Below are 22,899 nucleotides of genomic sequence, written 5' to 3' on the forward strand. Positions count from 1 at the left end.
CCGACCGCTATAACAGACGAAGAGCTGCTCAGATGATCTAACTCTGAGTGCGGTCCGGATAATACGCAACGCGAACTGGACAATAAGAAGGGCTGGGTCTGCCTCCTCCGAGGGCAGCGCTTGCAGGCTCACTACCTCGTATTAAAACGGAGTGGTAGGAACCTTGGGCACATATCGCGGGCGGGGTCTCATACGTGAGAGAAGCCAGCCCAATTACAGGCACGAATCACTGACCGAAAAATGCCTCCGGGTCCCCGACCCTCTAATCGATATCAACGCGACCAGCAGAGCTGTCTTCAGGGACAGAAAGATACTGAGTCGAGGATCGAAGGGATCTGACGCGGCTTGTGTAGCGAGGGCGAGATCCTAAAAGGGCATGAGAGGGGGCGGGGTGGATTAATTCGCTTAACGCCCCTGAGGAACCGGATGATGAGGTTATGCGTTCCCACGGTGCTGCCAGCCACCGCGTTATGAGAGCGGAGATGGCAGCCACGTAACCTTGAGTGTGGAGGGCGACAGCCTGCTCTCCAACTTCTCTCGGCGTAAAGAAAGCACAACGCTGATCTGGCAAATTACGGGGGTCTTCTCAGCGAGAGACACACCATTCAGTGAATAGACTCCACGTCAGGGCATAGGCGCGCTCGGGGAGGGGGCTCTAGCCCGAGTGACGGTATTAGCCACCGCAATCGGAGGTTACCTAAGTCTTCCTCGCGTCTAAAATCTCTTCAAAGATCGGCGAGGGTGCCAGGTGGTGCCCTGTCCCTGAGAGAGTAGGTGCTCTCTCGAAGGGACTGCCAGGGGAGGGCTATCGCGAGGGAGAGCTCTGACATCCAGGTCCGGTTGAGCCAGAGGGGCGCAACCAGCAACCTGTTCCTCGTCCTCTCTGACCTTGCACAGTAACTGCGCGAGCAGGCTCACTGGGGGAAACGCGTATTTGCGCGTGCCCCGAGGCCAGCTGTAAGCCAGTGCATCCGTGCCGAGAGCACTCGGTCAGGGAAAGAACAACTGGCAATGAGCGATCTCGGGGGAAGCAACAGATCGATCTGGGCTTCCCCGAATCGCGCCCATATCAGCTGAACAGACTCGGGGTGGAGTCTCCATTCTCCAGGACGCAAGGCTGCCGTGAGAGCGCGTCGGCTGCACGGTTGAGCTTGCCCTAATATGAATGGCGTGCAGCGATTTCAGCCGCAGATGACTCCAGAGGAGCAGACGGCGGGCGAGCTGAGACATGCGGCGAGAGCGCATACCCCCTATACGGCTGATATACGCCACCGCCGCCGTACTGTCCGTCCTGACCAGCACGTGTTGCCGCTCCAGCACCGGAAAAAAACGGTGGAGAGCGAGGAACACTGCCAACAGCTCCAGGCGATATGCCAATGCAACTGGGTACCTTTCCACAGGTCCGCAGCCGCATGCCCGCAACGCACAGCCCCCCAGCCCGTGTTGGAAATGTCTGCTGAAACGACAACAAGACTGGACGCCTGTTCTAGAGACACCCAGGCCTGTAGGAACGAGGGGTCGCTCCAAGGGCTGAGGGCGCGGCGACACAGCGCAGTAACAGAGACTCGGTGTGCGCGCGCGTGTCATGCGCGTCTGGGGAATCGATCGTGAAGCCAGTGCTGAAGTGGTCTCATATAGAATAATCCGAGCGGCATGAAGCGGCTGCGGATGCCATATGCCCCAGGAGCCTCTGAAATAGTTTCAGTGGGACCACTAGTTTACTGTCGAGCTCTCTCAGACAGTACAGCATCAGCTGAGCGCGCTCTTCGGAGAGGCGCGCTGCCATGGTGACCGAGTCCAGCTCCAGCCCGAGAGAAGAGATCCTCTGCACGGGGGCGAGTTTGCTCTTTTCTCGGTTGACCTGAAACCCCCACAGGTGGAAGTGCCAGAGCACTTTGTCTCTGTGCATAATCAACTGCTCCGAGAGAGGGCAAAAATCAGCCAGTCGTAAAGAAATTGAGTATGCAGATGCCCGCGAGCCGAAGGGGCGCTGAGGCACCCTCCGCGGGCTTGGTGAGGACCCGCGGAGACAGAGAGAGCCCGAAGGGGAGGGCTTTGTATTGCCAAGCTCGACCTTCAAACGCAAACCGCAGAAACTGTCGGTGGCGAGGAAGAGTGGAGACATGGAAATACGCGTCCATCAGGTCTAATGCTGCAGACCAACCCAGAGGACGAACGCACCGGAGGATGCGCTTCTGCGTGAGCATTCTAAACGGCAGCTTGTGCAGGCAGCGGTTCAAAACGCGCAGATCTAGGATTGGCCGTGACCCACCGCTCTTTTTGGGCACGATGAAGCGTGGGCTGTAAAACCCGCTCTCCATCTCGGCTGGAGGGAGCGGCTCGATTGCATCCTTCGCCAGGAGGACAGCAATCTCCTCTCGCAAGACAGGGGCGGACAGGGGGCTGACCCTGGTGAATACACACCCGTGACTTGGGGGGCCGTTTGGCGAACTGAATCGCATAGCCGAGTCTGATTGTGCGTATGAGCCACCGCGAAGAGCTGGCCCGCGCTAACCAGGCAGGCAGAGCTCTCGCTAATGGACTCATCGCTACAATCGCTGACGTACCAGCAGTGGGGCAGCGCGGAGTGGGTGTGCTGATCCGGAAAGCTCGCGGGTCCCACGGAAAAGCTGGAGGTGAGATATTTGCTCTCACTCCAAACCCGAGCTCCGGAGGGGAGGCTCGAGGGGTGGGAGAAAGGAGACCGTCCTCCCAGCGCTCGTGAGCCACTGGCGAAACGCACCGAATCTGCAAGCTAGAAAGCATAGCGTCCCAGACTGGCAGATTTCGGGCTGTCACATCTGGGGAAGTAAAAAGTGCCCTTTCATAATGTTTTCATGGCAGTAAAAAGTGCCGTTGGAAATGGGGCCCCGCCCTCCAGCGGGGAAAGAGCAAGTTCCCTCTTCTCCAGATGGCCTGTCCCAGGGGCGCTTCGCGGTCCGTTGCCGGACTTAGCGGCGTTCTGGGCAGGGGGGCTGCCTGCTTCCGAGGTGCCCGACGCGCTCGCTTCGCCGGAGGCGTGTGCGGGGGCGGAGCAGCTCTCGTAGGCAGGCGCCTTCGGCGAGGAGCAGGTATGAATGGCACGGCGGGCGGAGCGGGCTACGGACCGCCGATAAGACATCACCCACCAACTGCTCTCTCACCGCCTTGAATTCCTGGGTGAATTCACAGACAGTGTCGCCGAACCTGGCTGGGGATATGGGGAAGTCAAGAAAGCGGACTTTGTCGACTTTGCGCATATCAGCCAGGGGTGGCGCTCCTGGACCACTAATGTGGACATCGTCCTCCCCAACGCACACGCAGCGGACTCAGTAGTCCGAAGAGCTAAGTCGGCGGCGGTGCGAAGCTCGTAAGCCTGGGTTGGACCCACCCTCGTGCAGCTCGGCCAGCGCCTGCGCTTGGTAGCGCTGGTAGGTGGCTATCGCATGCAAGGCGGAAGCAGCCTGGCCCGCAGCTATGTAAGCTCTAGCTCCGAGGGAGGTAGATAACTTACAGGCTTTGGATGGGAGACGAGGCGGACCCCGCCAAGAAGAGGCGCCGCGCGGATTTACCGCCATCGCGCACTCAACCTGAGGAATCGCCACATACCCCCTGGCTGTTTCACCGTCAAGAGTGGTTAGGGTGGAGGAACACGCAGCACGAGCAGAAAAAAGTGCTTTACAAGACCGCGTGAGCCTACTGTGCACCTCCGGGAAGAAGGGAACGCCCCTCTAGTCGGTCCGGCCGCGGAGCTGGGGGATAAACCATCTCCAACCCACGGCCGAAGCAGCCCGGGAAAGCACTGCTAACATGTCCGTTTCAGGATCCGTAGTGACAGCGCTCACCAGCCCGAAGGGGGCGAGCGGGTCTGGATCATCATCGGACAATGAAAGCCCACCCTCCGATGCCGCGGTGGACATCTGGTCTCCGGTGTCATCGGGCGTAAGGGCTACCATCTGTTAGACGGATCGCTTCCCCCGCCCGAAGCTTGGATGGAGCGCTTAGAGGAGCGGGAGGTCCGCGGGCCCGTGGGCGACGGATTATCTCTCGCTGAAACCCTCAGATCTGCCCGAGTGCCCGCTGCAGAGCAGGGGACAACTGGGGTGGTTCACCCTTTTGCAAAGGCTAACCGCGATCTTGCGCAACAGTCATGGCATCGCAATGACGACATGAACTGCCCGCGAGCAGCGCATTAACATGCTGGACCCCCAGACATGTAACGCAGTGCCCGCGCCCATCATCCGAGGACAGGAAACCACCGCATCCAGAAACGCACAGTCGGAGCGCCGTCCTGATAAGGACGTGCTGCACGACTGTGTTGCTCTTTCTGTGAAGTTTGCAACTTTATACGCACCGCTCTGGAGGACCGGACCCAAAGAACGCCGGGCAAGGGAGAAACCCAGCTCGACCGTCTGCCACTGCGTGTACACACTCTGGACCGGGAGAATGCTCTCGTTCGCTCAGAATCGCTGGTCACAGCAGGAGGAACCCTCATCGACTCGATCAGAAAGTCTCTGAAGCGAAAAGGATAGCGTCTGCTGGCGCCAGGTGAGCTTATATACTCAGTTGATTGCTTATGCCGCTCACCTGCGCAGGCTTGCGCTGCCAATTCATTCTTAATTGGCCCGTTCAATACTCTTTCAGACGAGTAGCTTCTGAACCGAACCTCCCAATGCGTGGATTTTACAATCAAATCCACTTATAGTGCTGAAGTTCCCCCCGAAGGGGAACTACAAATAACATCTACTGTAGATCTTTCTGTTCACAAATTGTAATTCTGAATTTTCTTTGTGATTTTTTTTTTTCAAGGTGAAAAACTCCCACACAACTGACATAATAAAAAAAAAAGAACTAAACAACCAGAAGAGAGGTGAATTGCATAATTACAAACTGTGATTTAAAGCAAAGTATTACATAAAAAACAAACAAAAAGGCAAATGTACTGTACAAATCTGCCTATCGAATGGATTCAGGGTGTACTTAAGAAGTATTTAAAGTTGAAAAATGAATATAAAGAAATTGAAGGCCCTTAAAAATTATTAAAAAGTCTTAAATGCTATTTTGCAAGGTATTAAACTCATTTTGAATATGCAATGTATGGTTGTATGCCAAAGTTGGCCTGAAATCTGCTAATATCGATGCTATGTAGTTTATGAAATCAATAAAAATCTTGCAAGATTAATAATGCTACTTTGTGTATATTCAGTAACCAAGGCAACACCATTATTTCCATAGTTCTGTTTGTGCCAACCTACTGAATTAGCTAGATTTAATAGATTTGTATTCAGTATATGAACAGTAAATTGTTTTAGTTTTGGATTAGTTTCTTACATTAATATTTAGTAAATATAATGTATGTTAAAATATTGCCAGTGTTTCTGGCGATATTTTAAACCTAAAGTGGTAATAAGGTCTTAAAAATTATGCAAAGAATGTTAAAAAGGTCTTCAAATGTATGGAAAGAGTCTTAAAAGGTCTTAAAATGTACTGAATTTCATTCTCTGATTCCTGTATATTTTCTGGAATTTAATGAGACCTGCAGTCCCATTCAGCATTGGGAACAATACAGCTGAATTTAAATATATTTAAATATATTGGTTGTATATAGAGAAACAACAAAAATCTAGTTTATTATTTAGAATAGATGAATAAAACAAAAGTGTATAGATACTGTACATACATGGCTTAAAATAAACTTTTTAGGGTAAGAGAATAGGAGAATATTTAATTATTTATTCAGTGGTTTGGCATTCAATTTTCAATTTTGATATTTGAATATTCCACCTAAACACCTGAAATCTCCTGCAAAATAGTCTCATTCGCACTTGAATATGAAATATGAAAGATACAACAGCCCAGAATAATCATTTGTCTATAGCTACATGCTCCTATATCACAGCCATCATGCTCGACATGTTTATAGGTGTAATTTCTTATTCATCCATTCATTTTCCTTTGGCCTATTCCCTTTATTCAGCGGAAAGAATCACCAACTTATGCAGCATATGTTTTACACAGCGGATGCCCTTCCAGCTGCAACCTACTGGGACACATCCATTCACACACATGCATTACGGCCAATTTAATTTATTCAATTCACCTATAGCGCATGTCTTTGGAGAACAACAACACGGGGAGAACATTCCAACTCCACACAGAAATGCCAACTGGCCAAGACGAGACTCGAACCAGAAACCACTATGCTGTGAGGCGACAGTGCTAATCAATGAGCTACTGTATCACCCGGAGTGATTTGTTTGTTAGAAAAATGCTAGGCTATCTTACGAAATGCGTTACTCTTCACAAACCTGTCTTTTTGGTATCACTTGCAGTGTCTGTTTTCAGAGCAAGCCCTGGCTATGTGATGCTCCTGCTGTTCTGTAGTTTATTACGAATTTATTCATTTTGAACATGTCACATCTATAGCCAACAAAATGACAAAAACTTTGTTTTGTACTTTAGCAACACACCCACCACGAGTAAAGTGAATTGGTGGTTCTTTACATAATAAATAAGCAAACAGGCAGACAGATAGATAGACACCCAGAGATTCCTGTCTTTCTTAAAGAGAAGAATATGGCCAACCCCTACACTCTGAAAAATTGTATTCGAACAAGCCCTAAACCTTTTTTTATTTACAACCAATTGGGCTTGAATGTCATTCAAGGCAATTGTTTTAAAAATAAGTCGAATTAATGTAAACAGATGGTAAAAGCATATCCGGTAATATTCCTGGAACTAATTGCAGGTCAGATTTAAATGTCTATCAGTTATGAAAATTAAATAAATAATTAAATAAATTTTCCTATTGAGAAAATGAATAGAGTTTGTCTTCTGGAACCCAACTGTTGTGTTCTTTAGTGTAGCTTTAGGACAGGAGTGCTGATGAAAGGTATGTGTTAAATTCATTCTCTGTACTAACACTGGAGATGGGAATTATACACTCGCATAATATAACAGCTCTCGAAAAGACAAACTGTTTTTGCCCACATACAGTAGTTTTGTCAAACTAACGCTTTTTAATTGTGTTTCCATTTGTATATTTAACAGGGAGGTGTAAGTGGTCTGACTAGCCTGCTGGAGTTTAATGATAATGGGAGCAACCCCAACATCCACTTTGAGATCCTGGGTACCAACTACGGTGAGGACCGCGGTCGTGGAGTCAGCCGGGTAAGAAATGCTCTTTTCAAACCCACAACTAATGATTCTAACGCTTCCAGAAATGCAATTGTCTTAATTCAAAGAGCTTTTGGGTTTTAATTGATAATCACAGAAGCCTAATGAATTCCATCAGCCTCCCTCAGAGAGGCGCAGTGCATCAGCACACACTGTTTATCAGTTTTGCTGTTGTTTGCTCATCTCGGCTTTGGCGGAGTGAAGAGGTAGTTAAGCAGCAGTAACATAAGAGCCGTCCCCAAGTGATCCGCAAAATAATTAATCTGTTCTTTTCCGTTCGTTTGTCGTTAATTACTTTAGTCATATTTATGTGTATTTGCTCGTTCAAATATTGGTCCTAATCTGTCTCTGTCTTCCCAATGGAATGTGGATCAATTGCTCATGACAGAACGGCAGCTTTGGAGTTGAATAATGTGTGGATCGGGCTTCGCCCTCAAATGGGGAAATCCCAATCTCTTCCCGTCTGGAGAAATATGTTGGAGTTGTTTATTAAGCTGGAATAAATGAAAAAGAAAACTGATTTGTGTCAGTTGCTGATCAGGAAGTCATTTAGTAAACGTTCCTGGTGGTTACACAAATGTGTGCACTCGCAAACAAGCCCTTTTTGTAATATTTATGGTTCAAATATCAGGGATTTCATTTTGCTTTCTACAATTTTGAAACAATCAGTAAAATGGTTATTTATTATGCAGTAGTGAAATTAAATTGAGAGCCATTTTCTGGTACGCTAGTTTGAGATCACAGTTATTATATCATTTGCAAGAGCATTAGAGCAGTGACCAATATTAACATGGCTACTGAAATTGGCTTAAAAAGGTTCAAAATTAGCAATCAGCAAATGCTTTTTGTGAGAAGATTAAGTATTATTTGCCTGCAGTTACCAAAAATACTGATAATAATAATAATCCTGCAGCTTTTCTGTTTTCTAATTTCACAAGTTAGTCAGTATTTTAATGCCTGTTTCTTTGCCATTTCTGAAGGATTTTTTCCTTCGATCACTTATTCTTATGACATCAATATAATTGTTTTCTTTATGATATTTACAGTATGATACATTTGCTGAACTTTTGCTATTAAATATGAATTGTAGGCCCTGTAGTTAATGAGTGTTGACTGATGTGTTTGACACTTTCCAGTCTTAATACATTTAAAATCACAAGTGCAAAGATTTTAACGTGCACTAAAGTAATTTATTAGATCAGACAGCAAAACTCGCTGTCATAGTGCAGATCATGGCTCTGAAATGGCTCGGATCTGATAGAGTGAGATGTTAATCAGCAGGTCAGTGATTGCCCTTGAAGACTTCAGTGTGCCAAAGTCCACAGACAACCATCAGACAACAAGCTAGAGTTCTTCCTCCAATCCCACTGATACATCACTACAACCTCACTGCCATCATGCACAAATTAAATTGTCAGATTTCATTAAAGATAATGGTCTCTGACACAAACAAGATCTGCGCTGCACTTCCAAAAAATGAAATGAATATTTTGAGTACAAAGTAATTACATTAAGCAAGTTTCTTTAATCAAAGTGGATAATTACTTTAGGAGCAAAGCTTGTTTTAATGTGTTCGGCTCAGCGCTGCTAGAAAAGAACAAGCGTGTTTGCACTCACTGGCCACTTTATTAGGTACACATGGCCTGGTACTGTTTCAGACCCCTTTTGCTGTTAGATCTAGCTTCATTATTTGTGGCATAGATTCAACAAAGCGCTGGAAACATTTTTCAAAGATTATGGTACACAGTGACATGATAACATCACATCCATGTTGTAATCTCCCATTCACATGCCAAAGGTGGTCTATTAAATTGTGATCTGGTGACTGTGGATAACATGTGAGTTTAGTGAAAGTATTGTCATGTTTAATAAAATAGTTTGAGATTACTTTGGTTTTGTGACATGGCATATTTTCTGGCATATAATTCGCTGTGGTCACAAATGGATGGACATGGCCAGCAACGATACACTAGTTATGGCAATTTAAACAAGAGAGTTGACACATGAGATTTATCCCACACACCATTATACCATCACCATCAATCTGAACCACTGGTGTAAAAATGTTCCCATTCTTAACTGGCAGAAATGTACTGTTCAAAAATAAGGATATGAAATGTGTCTTAAATGTTTTTTTCTGCCCTATTTTATGTATTTATTTTAGAATTAAACTGTAAATTAAGTATAAATTAATTTGGCTTATGTTTATGCAAGAAACATTGCCAGTAGGGTGAGAAAAATAACTTAATTAAAAATATGTTAAATCTAAAAAAGTGAAGGCTAAAATAAATATATCTTGCTTTAAACACATGTAAATATTACATTTACTAATTAATAACTGATTAATGACATTTAAGCCCTCCTTCATAAACTCTCTCCTGCATTTGCTTTGCACTTAACTGTATTTATAGTGTAATGATGTACTGTTCACGAGTAGTATAAATAAACAGAAGGCCAGTTCTTCACAAGTACTGTTCATATGTTGAAGCCACTTGTGTCTTAAACATCTCTCCAATTAACTGCTGTGTTTCCAGACATGCACAATATGTGTTTCCACACTTGTTGACATTGACCAGAAAACAAAACCTGTTTAATGTGACCCCCTGCTAACACATTAGCAGTAGTTATCTCCGTTGCCTCCTGTGAGAGGGATGTTCTTCCAGCCTGCTGAAAAGCTCAGAAAACACACTTGAGCATCTTTCTGAGAGACTTTTTTCTTAGATTTGCACTCCACATTTTTACTGCGTCACAAGGGATTGCACATCGCACAGCTCTTGCTCTCTTTTCATACGGTCAATTGTCCAGAACATAATCAGTCTCTTCTGAACAGGCTTTTTAATAGCTTTTGTTCCTAACATGGACTTGTTGCTGGAGTAATTTGTGTGAAGGTGACTCCAGGGTAATGAATGATCTCCATATTTTAACACCCGGCTTTATATACACCCTTTGATCACAGACAGTGATTAAAAATGTGACTATGAAAAATACTTTTGATTTGTTACAAAACATTTTCACAGGCATTACAATTTTAACAAAAAGTTGATGATAATTGCCACTGGAAGTTTAATATTAATGGGATAGTTCACCCCAAAAGGAAAATTGTCACTATTTACTCACCGTCAAGTGTTTATAAACCTTTTTTTTTTCTTAATTTGAATTTTTGTTTATTAATTTTCTTTTTTTTTAATTTTGAAGAAAGCTGAATACCTGTAACCATTGACTTCTACAGTATGAAAGCAAATGCTTCTGAGGTCAGTGGTTACAGGTTTCCAGCTTTCTTCAAAGTGAAGTTTATTTATATATTAATTTCGAGAGGATGACATGCTTATGACTGACCACGGCTGGTCCTGCATTAGCTATCATATGATTTACCAATCTAAACACACATAAATGACCAGATTTCCTTAACTTAGTCATCTTCGCTTTAAAGAATCCCCCATCCACCCCTACTCCTCCCCTGCTTTCCTAAATTAATCCAGGACAGGGTGGCATGGTGGCTCAGTGATTAGCACTGTCGCCTCACAGCAAGAAGGTTACTGGTTTGAGTCCTGGCTGGGCATGTTGGTGTTTCTGTGTGGAGTTTACATGTTCTCCCCGTGCTCGCCTGGGTTTTCCTGGGTACTCCTGTTTCTTCCCACAGTCCAAAGACGTGGTATAGGTGAATTGAAAAAAAACAAATTGGCACAGTATGTAAGTGTTTTATTACCACGTAGCCATATGCTGATATAGTTGGCGGTTCATTCCTCTGTAGAAACCCTTAAAAATCAATGAATAGGCTGAGCGAACTAATTTAGAGGAGCTCTTGAGATCTACCTGAGCTCAAACTCTCCCCTCTTCCGGGACATCATACCAAACACGCTTTATTTTCAATCATCAGCTTAGTGTGAACTCTAGAAATATATGTTTTTGTGTGACACTCAAACATGTTTCGAGCAAGTAAGGGGTAAATAAACGATGACAGAATTTTCATTTTTGGGAGAATTATCCCTTTAAGAGAAGAAAGAGGTGTGAAGCAGCCAATTAAAAGCATACATTTTATCATAAAATCAATCAAACATCGATGATAAACATGAGTTACTTATGGATGATTTGTCTGTGACATTTATTGAGGCAGTTTGATCAATTAAATCTGATTCTGTCTCGCCCTTTGTTGCCATCACTCCTCGTTTTATTCTTCTACGGTATAACTCCTGCTTTGGCACTGAGACCATTGTGGTTTACAGGTGTCACTCAATTTTACCAGCTTCATTCAGCTGCCATTTCTCATCACACCTCCACTTGTCAAATGTACTACTATCGACACATACAGGCCAGGAAATTACCCAGAAGACTGTATTCTTTCCACCAATACCCCACCCTATCCACAGTTGTGGTCGCAGCCCCTAGGATAAAGGACAAATGTGGGAAGAGGTGACACAAACGATAAAGTGTAGGATGGACAAAGGTGAGATAGGAATGATCATCAGCTTATAGACGGAACTTCATTTTTGGTTTCTAATGACAGCACTGGATGCTCTTAATGATGTTTAGTACGGCTTAGTTCATCTCAGTTTTACATTTCCACTGCAGTTAAGTATTGCTTTAAGTTGGTGGGATTACAGACAAATTGCCATAGTTCCCCGGTCTCTACTGCCATGGTGTAACTTTCTGAATTGCATCTCGTTTGTAATGAGAGAAAGAGAAAAAGAGAATCCCCTCTCACTCTGCCGCTGCTTGCTAACTTTTTTTTTTTTTTTTTTTTGTCATTTATTAGTGTGCATGTTTGTTTTGTAACTATACACCAACTATAAAAATATGTGGGTCTGTTATTAAGTGCCTTGAGTTTTCTTCCCCTTGCACTTCACCTCAGCTCACATGTGCAAGTTATAAATACTCAGACAGAACATGTGCACATCACCTACTGATCACAATGCAATGTTGATTAAAAAAGTCCTACAGCAGCTTTGACTGACTTTATTGTTTGTTAGGCATTTCTCGAAGCATTTAGAAAATTCAATGACACAGGTAGTAAAGATTCCCTCCAGGAAATTGATATCTGCAGTGTTTACATGTGACATTTTGGTAATAATAACAGCTTGCTTGGGACCTTAGTTGAGTGCCAGGTACTACAGTATACCCAGTGAAAATAGTCTTTACGATGACTTTTCTGGCTTACAGTTTCCCCAGCAGCGAGACCCCCCTCCCTTTTTTTGCATTTTCCCTGCTTCTTCCAACAATGGGGGATGCCAGAGGCCTTGACCTCTGATGAACGATGGCGACTCAACCCCTCATGGATGGCAATTGCCTCTTCCTACTTAGGCTGAGGGCAGCAAGTTTGTCTGTTCTCCTGACAAGTACTTCCAGCACCAGCCCTAAGCATCTGTCTACTCAGTGAAACTGATAGTTTTTCTCCAGAGACAGGGGATGTCTGACAACACGTCCCTCCCTCCATCCGGTGTAACGAAAGTTCAATTTTGAGGGAAGTAGTAGTTAGGACACAACTAAAGTAAGCTGCAGCCACTCCGAGACGACTTCCACAGAAACCTAAAACAGCAACATAAATGATCCAGGCCTAGCACTCCTTTTATCCTTCTGGTGCTCCTCCCTGGGACTCGAGACCAGTATAGATGTGCCATGCTTACCATTTACACAATTAGCTTTGCTCCACTCTGATGACTCTCACACACACCCCATAGAGTTTCATTCTTTTAACTTCTTCAAAAACTTTTAATGTTGTTTATTTCCAACAAAGAATCATTTTTTGAATCCCCTACTCCCAATCTGGTCTCTTACTTTGTTTGTGTATATGCCAATATGTTGATGTCCGTGTCTCCATTATAATGGTTCAAAGCAATCTCTCATAATTAGTTTTACCACCATGCAAGAATTAGTTTTCCACGTCATTAAATCCATTGGCTACATTCAGCTCACCTCTCTATATATCAAAACATCTAAAAGCCTCGCTGTGGCGTAATTGCTCGATTAGCCATTTCGGCTAATCACCCCTGCTAGGATGCAAAATATTCTTTTGTTTTTGCCTTCATCGAAAACGTATTAGCGTGCAGGTTGGACAGTCAACAGGGAATAGAGTTTGCGCTAATGTGTCCACTGATCTGGAAGAGGAGGGAAAAGGCACAGAGAATAAGAAGAGGCTATGCAGACGTCACTGGGAATTGCGGGGCAGGAAAGTCTATTACTAGCGAGCTTAACATCCCATCAGCTTCAGCCACTCATCAAGTATGCATGACCATTAGCAAGCACCAAGGTAGTTAAACCTTGCATATGTGGCTTTTAACATCTGCTACACCATTACCGTAGAAACCTAAATCATGTGTATTATAAAGGGCAGCACAGTAGCATAGTGGGTAGCACAATCGCCTCACGGCAGGAAGGTTGCTGGTTCAAGCCCCGGCTGGGTCAGTTGGCATTTTTGTGTGGAGTTTGCATGTTCTTCCCATGTTCTGACTTTAATGTTTGTTAGGCATTTCTCAAACCAATTATCAAATCCAATGACGCAAGTAGGGATGATTCTCTCAAAGAAAACGGTATCTGCAGTGTTTACTCGTGACATTTTGGTAAGAGTGTCAGCTTGCTTGGGACCTCAGTCAAGTACCAGGTACTGTACCCAGTACAAATTTGTCTTTAACTCCATCTGACAACTCCTTTGGCTAACAGTGAAACCCCCATTTCCTGCAATGTCCCTGCTTGTCCCAACAATGGTGGATGTCAGAAGCCTTGATCTCTGATATCCCTTTCCCCCACATTCCAAAGACATGCAGGTATAGGTGAATTAAACAAGCTAAAATCGACCATAGTGTATGTGTGAATGTAAGAGTGTATGTGTGTGTCCCAGGTTGTGGCTGGAAAGGCATCTGCTGCATAACACATACAGTATGCTGGATAACTAGGCGATTCATTCTGCAGTGACGACCCCTAATTAAAAAAGGGACTAAGCAGAAGCAAAAATGAATGAATGAATGTGTATTATAAAAAGTTAAACTAGCTCACAATAGAGACTATTGGCAGACTGGAGCTTGAAAAGTTAGACTTTTGCATATAAATCAACAGATTTCACTTGCCGCAAAACCAATATTGTGTAACTAGAATTGGCTGTGTTCACATACTTTGTTCCACATCTTAAATTCTTTGTAGCTCACATTTGAGAAAAAGCTGTTATGAGACTAGGTAAAGGCGGCCCTCGGGGTACAACCAGAGTTGTACAGCATGACTTTGAGTTATATTAATATTCAGAAATGGCCCTGGCACCTTTTTCGACTTGGCGACATGCATTAATGTGTTCACCGACGCGCAAGGCAAGGTTGTAGATGCGCCTGTGTTAAATATGTGAAAACTGTACAGTGGGGAAAGACACCCCCCTCGGGTCTGACTCCCCATTTCCCCCAATTTTCCATTCCATTAGGTAGATTCAGATGTTCTTTGAGAGGAGCCGTCTTGGCCTGTAGGATTGGAGGTAGAAAGAGAAAGAGAGAAAGAGAGAGAGAGAGAGAGAATGTGAACGAGCAAGGCTATCATTGATTTGTGCTGCCTTAAAGCCGCACTTTTTCGGCACTTTTTTTTTTCTAGACATCTCCCTGTAGATTGCCAATGTGTTAAATGCCCTGGGTTTCTCTTTTCAACTGCAGCCCCTCTTCAATTTTCCAAGAGTAGAAAAGATATTTTCCTCCATATGTGTGACACGAATTTTATTATCATATTGTTAAAGGAGGAAGTGATTGAAAGATAGTGGAAAAGAGCTGGGCAGTGCTGTGCTTTTGTTCGCTCCAATCCCATATTTACTTCTTTGTTCCAAACCAGTCCTCACTTCCATTTTGTAGATATATAACTTTTTTTTTTCAAAAGGGAATATGCATTCATTCTATTGAACTAAAGTTCCTCTTGTACAGATGTACAATTTGCATAGAAGAGGTTTCAGGTTGCTTAAATATAATATTACAGCAATTTCACAATCCTAGTGAATTTAGGAAATAATACAAATCCAATGTCAGGTTGAAACCCATTTTAGATTAAAGATTATACTTTTAACTGGGGCTGCTAACCTTTTCTTAAAACACTCTTTTGTTGTACATCAATTGGGGTCATAGTTTGCTTACTTAAAAAATACACCTTTAAACACTTTTTTAACAAACTTTTGTTATGTTATTTAATGGGCCATTTCCTCCATTTAAAACTGTTATTTGCTATCAATCATTTCAGATCATAACACTTCTGAATATAGGTTAAAATATGCAAGCAGTGTCAACCTCTTGAAGTGAAAAGAAAAAGAAACAGAAAAAAAGATGCACATTTTATAGAGCTGCCAGCACATTTTTTGCTTGAAGCATGCAGTTATTACATATTTATATGGGTCATGGTATACTTGCATCAGAAATACTTCTTTTTTTTTTTTTTTTTTTTTAAAGATTCTCACATTCATGGTCTGGAAATTTTTGTGCATGAAAATTGTCATTAAATTGGAGTCCACATGACTGGCTGTGGTGACCAACAGAAAACTGCTTATTTAAAAAGTTCAAATGTAAAACCATGCTTGTGATGCTTGTGCTGTGACAGATGTGGAAAAACACATCTTTGCTTTTTCCTGCCTTGTGATCCTAACCATACTGGATGCGACCGGTTGTGTGTGTCCCCCTAGAACAGGTCATCAGTTTACAGAGGTATACAGTAGTATGTGTTGTGACAGAACTCTGTGTTACATTAGGAAATAATGGATGATCTTAATTTTTTTATGATGTTTGTTTATTTGTTTGTTGACATTTCACTTTACTGTGGATTAGTTTTTTTCTTTTTTAGCGAGGCTGAAAATGAAAATAAAAGATGATGGAGTGCCAACTTTACTAAATTGACCCATATTGTTTTCTGAGTGCATTGTACAGAGTCTATAACTTGTTGTAAATTGCAAAAATAATACTTAATCAGTCAAACCAGGGTTATTCTGAAAACGTAGTCCCATGTACGTCCCATATAGGCCGCTGTGTGCGCTTTTTCGCAACTCAAACGTCTCTTCACGCCCACCCTGTTCTCGCGTAAACCCACCGGAGGCCGCTGTTGAGTGACCGTCTGTCTGACTGACCGTCTGTCTGACTGACTGAATGATTGACTGGTCGACTGGCCAATCGGCTGACCCACCCTCCTCCTCCTTCCCTAAACCCAACCAATTTTACAGATTGACCTGCCCGCCCGCTTACTTCCCTAAACCCAACCAACAATTTACTAAAGCCCTCCAGAAAAAGAACAGCCCACGTCTGATTTTTGCCACGTTTTCGGATTTCCCAGTCGTCATCCTGGTCTGCTCCTTTCTGCGTCTCAACTCCGCCGACATACATGACGAGCTAACTGAAAAGGAACGGCGTCATACTGCCCCGTAGCGTTTGCTTAAAAAATTAAATGCAGCCATACGTAGCTCTGGCTACATAAATCACGGTCTCCAGAAACGTCCACGGGACGTCCACGTTTCCAGAATGAGCTAGGGTTGCAATCAGTGGTGGTTATACGTTTTCTATATCAAAGAGAATGCAAAATATAAGATCAAAAATTGTCCTAAATCGAATTTGAATTTGAATTTACTACTTGACCATTAGAAAAATATGTTCTATACCAATATAAAACATAACATAGCCCTATATACATTCCTGGAGATCGCGAATTATGTAGCCGGGAGTATGTATGGCTGCATTTCATCTTTAAATGGAATGCTACGTGGCGGTATGATGACGTTCTTTTTCGCGTTTACCAGCTGACCGTTTACCTTCATATGGACGGCTTTCCTGCAGTTACTAGATTATCCAGTAGCTTTCGATTTATGTCTGCAGATTTAAGATGCAGAAAGGAACTGACGACAATGACGGGGTTTAAGTAAAGAAAAGAACACTTCCAGAAAGTGGGTAAGAAAAAAAACAGACGCCAAAAAAATAAATAATCAAGTAAATAACAGGGTTAGATTGTGGTAAAATCTGAAATTGTGGTAAAAATCAGGCGGAGACATTTTTTTACTGGATTGCGTTTTAAAATTCTCGGTTGGGTTTAGGGAAGTGTGTGAGCAGGTTAGCTGGTGCTTTTGACAACACTATTGGTTGGGTTTAAGGAAGGAGGAGGGTGGGTGAGTTGATCAGTCAGTCAGTCATTTAGTTAGTCAAAGAGTCAGTCAACAGTGCCCTCTGGTGAATTTACACAAGAACAGCACTCGCGAGAAATTTGAGATCTCAAAAAGTGTACACAGCAATCTCTGTTGGATTCACAAAAAATAATAATAAAAAAAAAATACAGAAAAAACGCACCTCCTGGGACATATTTGTCACTCTTCAGAAATGTATATATCGGTACGTTGTCAGAATGTGAGTAGTTTGAGTGTAACTTGGATGATCACATGACCTACTAGCCTACTAGCATCTGTTGCGTTGATTTTATATATATATATATATATATATATATATATATATATATATATATATATATATATATATATATATATATATATATATATACAGTTGCTGTCAGAATTATTAGCCCCCCTGAATTATTAGACCGCGTTTATTTTTTTCACCAATTAGGCTAGTTATGTCATAATGATGGCTTGTTCTGTAGACTATCGAAAAAAAATTTGCTTAAGGGGGCTGTTCTTTTAGTTCATTATTCATTCATAGCTGTATAATAAGTATTTGTATTATTGCTACATGATGTGTATAGTCATGGAAATAAACATCTCTTGCTCTCTGACTGGATAAATGTCCCTCAGTACATAGAAGTAAAGTTCTCAAAGTAGAGGTAGCTGCCACTGCTTCAACTTATCTGGAACAAATATGTGTTGTGGCATTGCAAAACATCTTAGGACTGTAGTGAGCCAACATTCATTTTTGTTTAGAGGAATTACAGAGTACCAAGCCCCTGTGATCGTTAATTATTTATGGCGCTGTTTCACTGAAAACTTTGGCAAGAAAAAGACACTTTGAGTGCTAAACATTTATTTATTTATTTTATTTTATTTTTATTAAAAAAAAAAAAAAAGTTAGAAAACCCAAACACAAGCATACTAACAGTATACTGTATATTTTGGAGCAAGTAATTTGTTTTATATTATGATCATTCTTTTTTTTAGCATGCAGAATGCATTACATATTGTTTTAAGGTGTGTTGGTTAGCTTAAATTAAAACTGGTGCAATGATACACTTAAGTCATTATTTGATATGATTCTCGATGCTGAACTCACAATATGACATCTCACATGATATCTATACTGTATATAGTGTATGCTATTTAAAAAAAGAGTATACTATTAGTGTTATTATTGTTATATATCATACTTATGGTAAAAAAAGCAATAATAACATTATAAAATGTAGACCTACTGTTGGTAAAATGCTAAATTTTGTAAAGTTGTGTAATTGAATAGATTTTTAAGCCTTGGTTCTCGGTGATGACATCAATTATGATGACATCATAATTCTGTGGATTAATGAATTATGCTTCACACATATGCTTGCGTTCTGTCATAGACTGCATAGAACATATTTTTCATTATAAGATTCCCTCTTGCACTATTTTCAATGTTATATCATCCAGAGTAGTTATACTTCCACTGACACACTGTATTTAGTTAACATTTAGTAAACTCACCCTTGCATCTCCAGAAAAGCAGCATGCACAACTCACTGTGTTCGCTATTATAAGAATAAAACTTCCAAAATTATTGTAGTAATCATAACTTTAATTATGATATAGTCATGATGCACGTGGTTCCCTTTACGGGGTGTCATCACTGCTTTACTGAATGTGAGTATTACTCCTGTCAGTGGGTAAAAAAATAAGTATGTATGGAAATCATAATTATACTTGAGGCTTCTGACTATGTACTGAGGCCTTAAGAAGTGAAACGATCGCTACTGTATGTGCAACAAACTGAATATGAACTCTATTAAAAAGACTGTTATGATGCATAGTTTCCGCTACATTCATTCTTCTATGGTGGGGCACCACACCAAAATTCTTTCCGCCACTGCTACATTACAGCTTCTCATTCAAAACATTGAGCCATTGTTTTTTTTTTTTTTTCTTTTAATAGCGGGTTATAATTACACCAAAACATATTAAACGGTAAGTGAATTATAACCGCACAAACTGGCTTTTCTGTAATCATAGTTGTGCTGTGCGTTATTTGTTTAACCCTTTAAGGTAACATGCTGACGTACTGATTGACAGGGCTGCGTGATGCATGAGGCTAGCAAACACGATGTAGCTTTCAGTTAAGATGAACACAGTTTCTATAATTATACTTTATAGATAAAGGTCTATGGCTTTGCATTCAATGACTTAATCTTGCTGGAGTTTATATTCGTTTCACTTTACTTCAGGACTCATAAATGCCGCTCTGTAGGTCTATTGGAAACTAAATATTAACTAAATATTCCTAGCAAATCTAATAGATGTTGGTGACATACTTGTTATATAAATGCACTAAATCGCACTTCAGCAGCGTTTATTTGAGAGCGCACAAGAAAATCTGCACTTAAGCTGCGTATTTGACGGCGTGCAAAAGTAGTTTTGTGCACGAACTGAGGAAATCGACATGCAAGAAAATAGATTCGCATACTCATGTTACATAAATGTGATCTCGACTTGTAATGCACTCACGCCACAGGTAGTTGGCAAATCTGTTTAAAAGGCCTCCCACCACAGCTGGAAAAAAATCTGTTATGTGTTTAATAGTAATCTTAAATTATTTTTTTTATGTATGTATATAAGTACATTTATATGTTTTTACTAGGGATGCCATGACTATAAATATAATATTGAACCGTTTGGTACGACATCCACGGTTAAATACACGGTTTTGGTTTTAAATAATTTATGTGCGTTTTATATCTCCCCGAATTGACTGTGTGTGCCTGTAAGTCTATAAGCTGAGATGAGGAAACTCCTCCCCGTGAGTTACTAACCAATCACTATGCTCTAAAGTTAGGAGGCACTTAACCATCATTCCACACTTTAACATGGTTTATTTGTTTACTTAAGTACAAATATGTTTATTTTGAAATGGCCAATTTATCTTTATTAACTTCACATGTATGTTTATTTTCAAAATGTAGGAATTTATGTGTTCCCCAGTTTGTACATGGGCTACCAGCAGCTGTGAGATTTCAGTGTTATTTATTTTTTTTTTTTTTACAGTACACTAGGAACTAGTGTAGTTTTCTTGGCTTTTAAGTTAAACAAAATGAGTATTGCAATGCATCGTTTTTTTTTCTTTCTCCTTAACCTCTAACTGTTCCTATTGCCTGTAGAAAAAAAAAAAAAAAAAAAAAAAAACATGTGTCAAGCCATGTGAACCGAACCGGAAACCGTGTTAAAAACCCGAGGTATGTATTGAACTGTGGGCTAACTGTATTGTTGCATCCCTAGTATTAATGTATGTATTATATCATCTTTACATCAATTAAAAAAAAATGAATTACCACTAATGCCTAATGTTTCTAATGCAGCATTTTTTGATGTTGTTTTCTCTTCTGGCTGTCATTATCAGTCTCACACAATATTTTTCAGTTTTCTGAAAGTTTTGATAACACCATAGGAACAAATGGGATTATAAAGAAATATATGTATATATACTGTATATACAGTCAGAATTATTAGCCCCCTGAATTATTAGCCCCCCTGTTTATGTTTTTACCAATTTCTGTTTAATGGAGAGCAGATTTTTTTTCAACACATATCTAATCATAGTAGTTTTAGTAACTCATCTCTAATAACTGATTTACTTTTGCCATGATGACAGTAAATAATATTTTACTAGATATTTTTCAAGACACTTCTATTCAGCTTGACATTTAATGGCTTAACTAGGTTAATTAGGTTAACTAGGCAGGTTAGGGTAATTAGGCAAGTTATTGTATAGCGATGGTTTGTTCTGTAGACATTCGAAATAAAATTGGCCTAAAGGGGCTATTAATTTTGACCTTAAAATGGTTCATAAAAAATTAAAAACTGCTTTTATTTTCGCCGAAATAAAACAAATAAGACTTTCTCCAGAAGAAAAAATATTATCAGACATATTGTGAAAATTTCTTTGCTCTGTTAAACATCATTTGGGAAATATTAAAAATAAAACAATAATAATTAAATAATAATAAAAATAATAAATAATAAAATAATAATAATTCTGACTTCAACTGTGTGTGCATGTGTGTATGTGTGTGTGTGTGTGTGTATATACACACACATACACACACACACACACACACACACACAAACACAAACACACACACACATACAAATATGTGTATAAAATAAAAAATAATTATTATAATAACTAAATTATATATATATATATATATATATATATATATATATATATATATATATATATATATATATATATATATATATATATATATATATATATACAGTATATAGCTTTCAAAATTAACGCGTTAACGCATGCGATTAATTTTAAATAATTAACGCGTTAAAAACAATTTACGCAATTCACGCAGTTGTAGGTTTTTTTTTACTTCCTGTTGTGGTGGACGTGTGTTCAACATGCAATAAATGTGGATAAGACCAAGGAAGCACTTTTTGAAGGCAAGTTTCAGTATAAAACAATTAGTCGCATCATCAGGCTATCCAGAGTTTCATGCAATTTCGGGTGTTTCATTTTTAACTTTCGACTTCTGTTGTATGTTGATACCGCATGGCCAACAGAAAGAAAATCCTCCGCATTTCATGACTCAGTGTTCCTTTAAGGTAATAAAATCACTGCTTAGGCTACACGGTAGACTTTTAATATGAGTATAATCTTAATCATATTAAAATCGGAGTATTGGTGTCTTATGTGAATGTACTCAGAAAGTCTGTGATGAAGTCGCGAGATGCCAAAGACAGGGCATTACTCTGCCTTTCAGCATGAGCCCTCCAAGTTTAACGTGTTTCCTCATTAAACACAACGAAAGCGTATGCTTCGCGTTGTTGTGTCAGAATCCTTGTGAAATACAGTAATACTTTAGGACGCTTAGTTAAGCAAATTTGATGAACGTGATCATGCGTGTTGAATCTGAGGGGAGTCGCTCCAGTATGGAAGGCCGTTGGGGCCAAAACGTCTGCAGCGCGTTGTGTGTGTGTGTCTATGTCAGGCCCATTGAGGGGTGTCAGGGGTGGAGTGAGCGACGTATCTGAGTAGGGGCAAGAGGGGTGAGCAATGTATTTAACGACCGGTTTGCAAGAAATTATTCATTTGCAGGCATTTGGGAGTCTCTGTGCACTTGCAGGATACTCCTAGTCTTAGCAACTGGATGAATGTAAAGGAGGATTAAGCAAAATTGTTTCTACTCTATAACTAATGTTCTCAACTCACAGCAATAAAACTTTACAATGAGTGGAACAGTTTGTATTCTATAGTTTATAATTTTTCATTTTCCACATCTGCAATTCCTGTATTTTGGCATTTTTTGCAGTCCACTTATAATCCAACATGGAAATCAATGTTTTCTTTATTGGCATTGATTGTTTTGAAATGTAAATGTCATTAACATGCCTGTGTTTTAATTTCTGTAATAAATATGGCTGTCAAGCCAGGATCTTGATGGTTTATTGTGGGTATGTTGTTTACATGAAGAAATATGTGTTACAAGTTAAACAAAAATTCTATTAAACAATTATATTTTGAATTTAAATATTTTTTGTCTTGCGTTTACATTAATTTTACATTTAAATAGCCAAAATTACAAGTTTCAGTATATTTTAATCTCAATTAATCTTGA

The 22,899-nt window shown here is 40.9% G+C and overlaps 1 protein-coding gene across 15 annotated transcripts in view; it reads left to right on the forward strand.

Annotated features, from left to right (window-relative positions):
- grid2 (glutamate receptor, ionotropic, delta 2) overlaps positions 1 to 22,899 on the forward strand; it is a 704,272-nt gene that overhangs the window by 457,703 nt on the left and 223,670 nt on the right. For 13 of the 15 annotated variants that reach the window (XR_015497018.1, XR_015497017.1, XM_087263207.1 and 10 more), the window contains 1 exon segment: positions 7,030 to 7,149. Coding sequence is in view for 12 of the 15 variants with exons in the window: in XM_087263207.1 (XP_087119333.1) it covers positions 7,030 to 7,149 (120 nt within the window). In the remaining 3 variants the exon portion in view is untranslated. 15 annotated transcript variants of the gene reach the window in all.

The sequence above is a fragment of the Danio rerio genome, chromosome 8, assembly GCF_052040795.2.
Source record: "Danio rerio strain M-AB ecotype USA chromosome 8, GRCz13ab, whole genome shotgun sequence".
Lineage (NCBI taxonomy): Eukaryota > Metazoa > Chordata > Actinopteri > Cypriniformes > Danionidae > Danio > Danio rerio.